General features: G+C 60.4%; 1 protein-coding gene across 1 annotated transcript in view; it reads left to right on the top strand.

Annotated features, from left to right (window-relative positions):
* The window catches only part of FUK (fucokinase), a 14,211-nt gene extending 4,058 nt beyond the window's left edge, over window positions 1-10,153 (top strand). The window contains exons 6-23 of the mRNA XM_012641581.1: window positions 124-221; window positions 577-657; window positions 1,130-1,249; window positions 1,428-1,599; window positions 1,976-2,088; window positions 2,602-2,703; window positions 2,817-2,987; window positions 3,461-3,525; window positions 3,852-4,222; window positions 4,948-5,158; window positions 5,329-5,495; window positions 5,576-5,797; window positions 6,188-6,331; window positions 6,487-6,606; window positions 8,166-8,353; window positions 8,443-8,542; window positions 9,079-9,302; window positions 9,470-10,153. Of these exons, the coding sequence (XP_012497035.1) occupies window positions 124-221; window positions 577-657; window positions 1,130-1,249; window positions 1,428-1,599; window positions 1,976-2,088; window positions 2,602-2,703; window positions 2,817-2,987; window positions 3,461-3,525; window positions 3,852-4,222; window positions 4,948-5,158; window positions 5,329-5,495; window positions 5,576-5,797; window positions 6,188-6,331; window positions 6,487-6,606; window positions 8,166-8,353; window positions 8,443-8,542; window positions 9,079-9,302; window positions 9,470-9,556 (2,756 nt within the window). The 3' untranslated portion in view covers window positions 9,557-10,153. The remainder of the gene's footprint in view (window positions 1-123; window positions 222-576; window positions 658-1,129; window positions 1,250-1,427; window positions 1,600-1,975; window positions 2,089-2,601; window positions 2,704-2,816; window positions 2,988-3,460; window positions 3,526-3,851; window positions 4,223-4,947; window positions 5,159-5,328; window positions 5,496-5,575; window positions 5,798-6,187; window positions 6,332-6,486; window positions 6,607-8,165; window positions 8,354-8,442; window positions 8,543-9,078; window positions 9,303-9,469) is intronic.
* Window positions 10,154-10,243: the final 90 nt, after the last annotated feature.

The following is a 10,243-nucleotide window of genomic DNA, read 5'->3' as shown; positions in this document are numbered from 1 at the left end:
CTGGCCCATATTTCCCTTTTAGAGGTGCCCAAATACCCCAGCCCTGGGCTCTTGGGTCCTGGCTGGTGACTCCCTGCCTCGGTTTGGGGCTTCTGGCAGCCTCCTTATTGCCTCACCCCACAGGGATCAGCTGGGATGGCTTCCGGGGAGCCCGAGTGATCGCCCTTCCAGGGAGCCCTGCCTATGCTCAGAACCATGGTGTCTACCTCGCTGACTCCCAGGTAGCGCCTCCAGGGACAGGGCATGGGCCGCTGAGCTGGCCCGGGGTGGCCTTCCAGCCCTGTGCACTGGGCAGCCTCTTATCCTGGATTTCGAGTCTTGACGAGTTTCCTCACTCACTTGCTCTTGCCAAAAATGCATTTCACACTGACGGCCCGCCAGCTTCTGCTCGGGCTCGGAGGCTGTGAGGACATTTAAAGGCTGGTGTGGAAGTCTCGGGTGCTTGTGTCCTCAAGTCCTCCAGCACCTGCCAGACTTGAGTCTGAGTTTTCACGCAGAGAAGTCGCTTGCTGTGGCCGTGGCCTCCTGCTGGATCCTATCTTGCTCCTTCCCTGTCTCTTCTCTTCCCCCACACAGGGCTTCGTGTTGGACATTTACTACCAGGGCACTGAGGCACAGATTCAACGGTGTGTCGGGCCTGATGGGCAGGTGCCACTGGTATGGCTGCTGGGCCGGGTTGGGGGTCTTTGGGGTCCTTATGGGACAGAGAGGGAGGATTTGCTTTCCTTCCAGAGGTGGAGCCCTACTCTTACCAGATTCCAGGACAGGTTAGAGCAGAATCTGAGGAAGGGGTGCTCTGGGAACTCGGGGTCTGAACCAGAAAGCCTGGAACTGGCAAGTCAGGGGATGCCACAGGGAGGTCTAGAATCGGACTTGGGAATGCTTCCAGAATGAAGGACCAGGACGGGAGTGGTGGGACAGGTGGAGGGCTAGGTTCGGGAGAAGGCCTGAAGGTGGAGGGTGTTCCACGAGGTGCCTTGGTGGGAGCTGCCCCAGGGAAGCCTGGAGTCTGTGTGCTGGAGTGGCTCGGAGACCCCCGGCCTTGCTTGGCCCATCTGCATGTGTCCTCCCCAATTCGTGCCCGGGCCTGGCCCAAGGCCCCCACCTCACCTACTTGGGGGCCCTCCAGGTCTCTGGGGTTGTCTTCTTCTCTGTGGAAACGGCTGAGCACCTGCTGGCCACCCATGTGAGCCCGCCCCTGGACGCCTGCACCTACATGGGCTTGGACTCTGGGGCCCGGCCTGTCCAGGTGACTGGGGAGGGCAACTGGAGGGCGTTGGCCTCGGGGTGAGATGCCGTGTGACCTCAGCCAGCCCCTTCCCCTCTCTGGGGCAGAGTCTGTGAGGATGGGACTGCCCCAGCTCAGCCTTGGAACTCCGGGGCCCGGCCGCTGCGCTGCCAATAGCTGTGCTTCTTCCCCTCCCCAGCTGTCTCTGTTCTTCGACATCCTGCTCTGCATGGCTCAGAACGTGAGCAGGGTGGCCTTCCTGGTGGGGCGGCCCCCGGAGCTGGGGCAAAGTGACGCCGATGTAGCAGGTTATCTGCAGAATGCCCGGGCCCAGCTGTGGAGGGAGCTTCGTGATCAGCCCCTCACCATGGGTGGGTACCGCCTCTCTGCTCTCTGGGGTGCAGAGACCTCGGGAGTGAGGCCCTAGCACGTGGCTGCTCCCTGCATTCTGGCCCAGGCAGCCCAGCACGTGGACTGGACGGTTACCCTGTCCCGGGCCAACGCCCTCCACTGAGCCCACTCTCTTCCTGTCTTTTGCCTATTCCTGGGCTCCAGTCCCAGGCTGTCTACTTTCTGGCCGTGTGGCTTTGGGCAGGTTGTTGAACCTCTGGACCTCAGCTTCCCCACGGGCCTAACAGGGGCCTGACGTCGCCATGCCTGCCCTCCTGGTGTCTGCTGGCGGGAGGCCGGCCTGGCGCCTGAGCTGCAGCAGGCGTTGTGTTGGGGTCAGTACTTGTGTCTTTACAGCGTATGTCCCCGATGGCAGCTACAGCTACATGACCTCCTCAGCCAGTGAGTTCCTGCACAGCCTCACGCTCCCCGCGGTCCCCAAGGCCCAGATCGTGCACTCCCAGGTGGAGGTGAGACCTCTCCGCCCCTCAGAGGTGGCTGCTGGGTGTCTGGGCTCAGGCGGGATTTGGGCTCCAGGGAAGGAAATAGCCCGAGCTTGGAACAGATTACCTGAGTGTGGGCACTGGAGGCTCAGAGAGGCTAAGTACATTGCCTAAGGCCACAGAGCCAGAAAGTGGCCAAGTCAGGATTCTGCCTCGAGGTTTGCCTGATTGAGAAGCTAAAGAAGACTTTTCTGCAGGGTCTGCTTGGGGAGACAGGCACGTTTGAGGTGGTGGGACTGGGTCAGTGTCCTGGTGCTGAGGAAGGGGGCAGGCAGGGTACAGAGATGGCCCTTGGGGTGGCCATGGCTGGGGTAGAAGCAGCCTCAGGCTGGGGCCGGGGCAGGTCCAGAGAGGAATCTGGCTGGCTGAAGGCAGGGGGAGCAGCAGGCCTGGACACTCCACGCCCAGGTGCTGGGCTTTGGAAGAGGGATGGGTAGCCCCCGACCCTTGGCCCTCACGCCCTACCCCCTGGGTGCACAGGAGCTGCAGCTCCTGGCGGCTGGGAGCTCCGTGGTCAGCTGCCTGCTGGAGGGCCCCGTCCGCCTGGGTCCTGGGAGTGTCCTGCAGCACTGCCACCTGCAGGTGAGGTCTGAGAGCAAGGGCGGGCGAGTGGCGCCAGGGCAGCCAGCGTCCTGTGTGTGCTGGGGGGTGCCGGATGCCTGCCCACCCAGGACGCTTGCCCTGTCCCCTGCCAGGGCCCCATTCACATCGGCACCGGCTGCTTCTTGAGTGGCCTTGACACAGCCCAGTCCAAGGCTCTGCGTGGCTTGGAGCTGCAGGACCTTGTCCTCCAGGGACACCACATGCGACTACATGGCTCTCCAGGCCATGCCTTCACCCTCGTTGGCCGTCTGGACAGCTGGGAGGTGGGCACCTGTGTTATATCCCCCATTTTCAGGCTGTGGCCGCCCAGGCGGCCCTGGCTGGAGGGAGGGGCTGTGAGGAGGGTGTGGCCGGTACAGTCTCAATAGGCCTCTGCCTCCCTGCTCTCATCTGCTCCGCGAGGTGGGCTGGGTAGGGATTTCTATCCCCTGTTTATGGGCTGGAGACTGAGGTTCAGAGGGGGAGGTGACCTGCCTTGGGCCACAGAGCCAGTTATGGTAGATTGGGCCTGGAACCCAGGGTTCTGCTCCAAATGCCAGGCCCCTGGGCAAGAGTATCGAGGCTCCCAAGGCTTGAAGCAGTGTTTCAGAACGTGCTGGAGTGTGTGCCCACATCCCTCTTCCTGCCCTCTCAGAGCAGCTCCCAGCCCTCTGGCTGAGTGTCCCTAACCCCTTCCTGTGTCCCTGACCCCTTCCTGTGGCCCTACAGCCCTGACTGCTTTCCCTTCTTCTCACAGAGACAGGGGGCAGGCACTTATCTCAACATGTCCTGGAGGGAATTCTTCAAGAGGACAGGCATTCGGTGAGGTCCATGGCCCCTGCGGGCCTCTGGGAGCCCGGGCAGCTAGGGTGGCCTATCTTCCAGGCACACCCTGCTCCTGCCTGAGCAGCGGCCAGTCCCCTACCGTCCACTGGGCCTGGGTGGTTTTCGGCAGCTTGATTCTCTCCAGCACTTTCCTTCTGGGCAACTTCAAGTCTCTGGCGGTGCTTAGACTTTGGGATTCTTGTTCAGTGGCCTGGGAAAAGGAGGCAGGGCAGCTCGGCCTCCTCCACTGAATTGCCCTCTTGCGCCACCTCTAGAGGAGTTGGTCAGGGCTTCCCTCCTGATACACCCTCTCCCCACATCAGAGACTGGGACCTGTGGGACCCAGACACGCCCCCCGAGGAGCGTTGCCTTCGCAGCGCCCGCCTCTTTCCCGTGCTCCACCCTTTGAGGGCCCTGGCGCCCCAGGACGTGCTGTGGATGCTGGACCCACAAGAGGATGGGGGCGAGGCCCTGCGGGCCTGGCGCGCCTCCTGGCGCCTGTCCTGGGAGCAGCTACAGCCGTGCCTGGACCGGGCTGCCACACTGGCCTCCCGCCGGGACCTATTCTTCCGCCAGGCCTTGCATAAGGCGCGGCACGTGCTGGAGGCCCGGCAGGACCTCAGCCTGCGCCCGCTGATCCGGGCTGCTGTCCGGGAGGGCTGTCCTGGGCCCCTGCTGGCCACGCTGGACCAGGGTGAGTGTGCTGGCCGTTAGTGCGGGGGAGTCAGACCAGGGTCACCCGCCCTACCTGCCCTCTGGACCATCAGGGTGAGAGCACTAGGGAGCCATGAAGGGCTAAAGTAGAGAGACACACTGGGGTTTACTTTTAGGTTTCTGGGAAGCTTCATCCCTGTCTGTGGGGTTTGGTCAGAGGTCGAGGCCTGGTGGCTGAGGCTCTGGGTCCTGTGCACGTTGGCAAACCCTGAATGTTCCATAGTGGGTGCCGGATTGGGGGGTTGCAGAGCTCCAGCAGAGCCCCCGGGGGATGTGGCCAGCTCTACCTGAAGTCCCAGGCACACTGCTTGGGGGCTCAGAGCCTTGGCCTGATAAGCAGCATCTCATGAATGGTCCCAGGGGCTGTGGAACATTGTTCCTGTTTAATCACTTAGCCAGAGCCACACAGCTAGTTGGTGGTGAGGCTGAGACTTGAGCCCAGGTGGTTTGACCCCAGAGCCTGAGCTCTTAACCACTGTGGGCATCCTAGGTGGGGATAAAGGGGCACATTTGGGCAGGGGCTGGCAGGATGAGAAGAACTTTACCAGGCAGAGAGTGGGGGTGCATTTACAGGCAAGGATACATCTTGAGCAAAAGCCAAGAGGTGTGAGGGGTCTGGAGTGTTTGGGGTCTCTTGAGTAGTCTTTCAGGGCAGAGGGTGTTGGGGGCAGGCCCTCCTTGCCGCCCTGACTCTTGGTCCCTCAGTTGCAGCTGGGGCAGGAGACCCCGGTGTGGCTGCGCGGGCACTGGCCTGTGTGGCAGACGTCCTGGGCTGCATGGCAGAGGGCCACGGGGGCTTACGGAGTGGGCCGGCTGCCAACCCAGAGTGGATGCGGCCCTTTTCGTACCTGGAGCGTGGAGACCTGGCAGGGGGTGTGGAGGCACTTGCCCAGGAGCGGGACAAGTGGCTGAGCAGGTAGGCGTTAATGAAGTCGCCAGCTGTCTAGGGAAGTGGCCCCTGATGGTGGAAGCCCAGAGAGAGGTGGGGTACCTTTGGGTCATCCAGGGCAGTCAGATCCCCAAAGCCAGGCAATCCACCCCCCGCCTGGGTCTCCATGCCGCCACCTCTCCCTTTCCTCTTGGCAGGCCAGCCTTGCTGGTGCGAGCGGCCCGCCACTACGAGGGGGCTGGGCAGATCCTCATCCGTCAGGCTGTGAAGTCAGCCCAGCACTTTGTCTCCACGGAGCCGGTGGAGCTGCCGGCCCCTGGGCAGTGGGTGGTGGCTGAGTGCCCGGCCCGCGTGGATTTCTCTGGTGAGTGGGGGTGAGGGTAGCCATCCCAGAGCTAGGCTGGCAGCCCCTGTGACCAGCTTGGTCTTGCTGAACTTCCCTAGGGGGCTGGAGTGACACACCACCCCTCGCCTATGAGCTTGGCGGGGCTGTGCTGGGCCTGGCCGTGCGAGTGGATGGCCGCCGGCCCATCGGGGCCCGGGCACGCCGCATCCCGGAGCCCGTGCTGTGGCTGGCGGTAGGGTCTCGGCAGGATGAGATGGCCATGAAGATACTGTGCCGGAGCCTGGATGACGTGCAGGATTACTGCCAGCCCCATGCCCCAGGTCAGGGCACCCCAGGACATCGGCAGGTGGGGACGGCACACGTAACCAGCTGGGGGATGGGGACAGAACCTAGAGACCCCTCCATGGAGGACTGCAGGCTACTGGGGCCTGGCCTGAGCGGTGGCCAGTCTGGCAGAGGAGCCCTGAAGGAAAGCAAAGGGCTGCACGTTACCCTGCCTAGGCACACGCAGACACAGGAAGTAGAAATGACACATTTTTCCACGTCGAGGCGCCCAAGGCCCTTCTGTGGCTTGGGGATGAGGCCTGCATTGCTGCTGGCCTTATGTCCCACCAGATGAGCCCCACGCTGGACTGGGAAATTACAGGGGTGGGGTGTCTGTGTCTACCTGTGGAGACCAGATTCCGTGCTGTGTACCCATCCCTCTGTAGGGGCCCTGCTGAAGGCGGCCTTCATCTGTGCGGGGATCGTGAGTGTCCACTCTGAACTCCCGCTGAGTGAGCAGCTGCTCCGTACCTTCGGGGGTGGCTTTGAGCTGCACACCTGGTCTGAGCTGCCCCATGGCTCTGGCCTTGGTGAGCACGCCCTGTCCCTTGCCAGCCACCTACTGTCACAGCCCTCCAGCCTTGCCTGCAATCCCCCTCCCTGGCCTCTGCCCTGAGGGGGAGTGGGGCAGGACTGGGCTGCGTAGAGGTGCTTCATGACTGGTACCCTCCTTCACGCCCCACAGGCACCAGCAGCATCCTGGCAGGTGCCGCCCTGGCTGCCTTGCAGCGGGCCGCGGGCCGGGCGGTGGGCACGGAGGCCTTGATCCATGCAGTACTGCACCTGGAGCAGGTGCTCACCACAGGTATGGGACTGCCCCGGGGCTTGGGGGAAGGTCACTGACACTTTCCCAAGGGCTTGTTGGGGGCTCCCCTGGATTTACATGGGATTGGCCAACAGTCACATAACCGTACTGCTCCTTAAAATGGTTATAGTTTGCTTCTTATTACTTTGACCTCTGGTGGTTTTCAGCTTGAAATGTACTACCTCAAATGAGCTGATGTTTTAGGAGCACCTACTAAGTGCCAGGTTCTGTGCTGCACCTTTCATGTTAGACACTGGCCGGTACCAGGTGCTGTTCTTGGTGACTCTGTTCCCCTTCAGAGCTGTCCCTTAGACAAGGCTGGGCAGAGCTGGTTTGCACTTGCAGCCTGCCCTTCTGGCACCATGCCCCTCCCTGGGGCTGTGACCATCTGTGCCTCCTACCCCTGCCCTGGCCATATGGTAGGGCAGCGAGGGCCCAGCAATGGCTATGATCTGATGAATGTCACTAGCACCAGGCTTCTCTCTCCTGGCTTCATGGCCCCTAGAATCCATGCACAGGACAGAGCAGCCAGAGGCTTGTCTGGTTCCAGATCCTCGGGTGCTCTGTTCATCTCAGGATGCCGGGCCTCGTCTGTAGCGTGACTCCGGAAGGAAACTGCAGCAAAGACGTACAGATGTCTTATGGTGTCTTTTGCTGTCAGTTTGCAGCCCAGCCTCCTCCTTTCATTGTAATGACTCACATCCTACGATAGGTAGTTGTTAGCAAAAGAAACAAGTGGCAGGCCTTTCAGTTTTCTTTTGAGGTGTACCATTCCAGTTCTTCACTTGGTCAGCTGGTAACTATTTATTGAGAATCCACTCTCTTGTGCCCTGGAGATAAAATGAGCAAAAACAGGGTCCTTGCCCTCAAAAGTCTCACGGTCTATTGGAGACAGACATTAATCAATAACCACTCTAGGAAGGTGTAATGACAAACTGCGCCACGTGCTCTGAAGGAGAGGGGCTCCAGTGAGTTCCTGACATTTCGGGGCCTGTGCTACCACCATGTTTTGGCTGTGAAGTTCCAGATGCTTCCTGCTATTTGCATTTTATACTTTAAATCCTGGCAGGCCCTTCCCCAAATATCAAGGGCTTGTCCCAGAAGGAGCTCACATTTTGTCATTTTTATATAGCCGCAAGGGGGAAGAGAGAGCCATACCTTTTATTACTAAAGGAAGATGTAAACAAGCTCTTTCAAGTTAGAGAAAGATAAGAGATGCGGGAAAGCTGGTTTCCAACATGAACACCTCGTCAGGAAAGACAGGGTGCAGGGGGATCGTGAGGCTGCAGGGGAAGTACCGTGTCCCTGCTCCTCTGGCCAACACTCCCGTAGGGGGATTCCAAACTTGGCTCTGGGGTGAAGCCCTTTCCCTGCTGGGATTGTCCTGCTCCCAGGACTGGGGACAGAAGCTGCATAGCTCACCTGTCCCATGGAGTTGGGGGAAGCTATCTTTCCTTCCATGCTGGTCCCAGCCAGGGATGCAAGGCTGGGAGCCTGGGCTGGGGAGAGGGAAGTTGGGCCAGATGGACTCCAACAGTGACAGGGCCCTGGTATCACAGGAGGTGGCTGGCAGGACCAAGTGGGTGGCCTAATGCCTGGCATCAAGGTGGGGCGCTCCCGGGCTCAGCTGCCGCTGAAGGTGGAGGTGGAAGAGATCACTGTGCCTGAGGGCTTTGTCCAGAAGGTCAATGACCACTTGCTCCTGGTGTACACCGGCAAGACCCGCCTGGCACGGAACCTGCTGCAGGTGAGCCCCAGCCCCAGAACGAGGGAGGGATGCAGATGGCTCAGCCTGGCCGGGATCCTCAGTGCACCTCTCTCCTGCCCCATCTGCAGGATGTGCTGAGGAGCTGGTATGCCCGGCTGCCCGCCGTGGTGCAGAACGCTCACAGCCTGGTGCGGCAAACTGAGCAGTGTGCTGAAGCCTTCCGCCAAGGTGACGTGCTTCTTCCAGGCGAGGTCAGGGCATCAGGAGCCAGGAGCTTGTGGGAGTCAGAGGCCAGGGTCCTTTGCAGGCTTGGCGCAGGGCCCAGAGAGTAGGGCCCTGGGAACAGAAGCCTGTTGTCTGTCCTCTCTGGGGTCTCACACCTAGGCGGGAGCCATATTGCAGCACAAAACTTGCATCATGGGAAAGGTCCCCCAGCCCGACTCGACAGGAAGCAGATGGGGGAAGAGGCTCGGCCCCGTAGCCGAGTTCCAGGGAAGTCAGAGCTGAGCAGGGCTCCCAGTGTGTAGTTGCACAGTTCACTGAATACTGAGTGCTGGGCAATATGTCAGTCGCTTTATGAACATTAGTCCTCAAACAACCCTGTGAAGTGGGCTTTATTACACCTGTTTGCAGCCAGCACTGGCACCTGGGTTCTTAACCATGACACCGGGTCAGTAGTGCCTCGTGGCTCTTCATTCAGTCTACAAATGGGTGTTGAGAATCTTGGCCCAGGCACACCACTCCGCTCTCCGCCCTCACCCCAGGAAGCCTGCCTCTGCTGGGCCAGTGCCTGACCTCGTACTGGGAGCAGAAGAAGCTCATGGCGCCAGGCTGTGAGCCCCTGGCTGTGCGGCGTCTGATGGACGTCCTGGTCCCTCACGTGCATGGCCAGAGCCTGGCAGGGGCAGGCGGTGGGGGCTTTCTCTATCTGTTGACTAAGGAGCCGCGGCAGAAAGAGGCTCTGGAGGCTGTGCTGGCCAAGACTGAGGTACCTGATGGGGTTGGGGTTGGGGTTGGTATTGGTGGGGTAAGAGATCTCACTGTGGTCCACCAGCTAGTCAGGGGCTATATCTGCAAGTCCCCCTAACCCTCCAGAAGGCCTGAGATTTTTCCATATCCTTCTGAACACCTCCTGTCATGTCCTGTCCTGTCCAGGGCCTTGGGAATTGCAGCGTCCACCTGGTGGAAGTGGATACTCAGGGCCTGAGCCTGAAGCTGCTGGGGACTGAGGCCTCAACCTGATGCCCGTTCCCATGAGGCTGGTCCATCGCTGCAAGAAAACCTGGAGCTGCAGCAGCCCCTCCCTTCCTTCCCCCACGGGAGCTCTCTGCCTCCTACTCCTCACCCGCCTCTGCACATCTGCTCCTAAAGGGAACAGACCTGAGCAAGACTTGGGCAAGCAGAGATGGTGCTTGGGATAGGACCGTGACCTCCTGGCTGACAGCAGCCTACGCTTGGCCTCTGTACTATCTGGACACAAGAAGGTCCTAAGCTTAGTGTCCCATGTGGCCTTTACAAATCCCATGGCCCACCTTGGGCCTTGGCCTTCTCACTCTCCAGTAGGGCCCTGGGAGAAGAAGATGACACCCAGCCTTAGCATATGGCTGGGGGTCCCTTGGTAAGGCCAGCCCTGAAGTGGCCCTTTGAGGCACTTCCTGTGGCTGGCCTTCCTTAGAGTTACAGAGACTCCATGCTCAACCCTCATGGGAGAGTGAGGGTGGGGGTCCATTGCCAAGTCTGTGGCAGTGAGCCAACGAGTCACTGTCAACCCAGGCCTTAACCAGCAATGCTAAGGACTGTGCCAAGTGACCTGGTACCTGTGGGCAATGGGTTCTATGACATTCTTGGAATAAATTCACTGCCCTTCCAGGTTATCCTCATAAAGTATTTTTTGTTCTGCTGGGAGCAATTCCCACTTCCCCCAGCACT

This window comes from Propithecus coquereli, unplaced genomic scaffold (genome assembly GCF_000956105.1).
Source record: "Propithecus coquereli isolate 6110/MARCELLA unplaced genomic scaffold, Pcoq_1.0 Scaffold165, whole genome shotgun sequence".
NCBI classification, from domain to species: domain Eukaryota; kingdom Metazoa; phylum Chordata; class Mammalia; order Primates; family Indriidae; genus Propithecus; species Propithecus coquereli.
The sequence above is the reverse complement of the archived record's forward strand: the minus strand, read 5'-3'. Positions and strand labels throughout refer to the sequence as shown.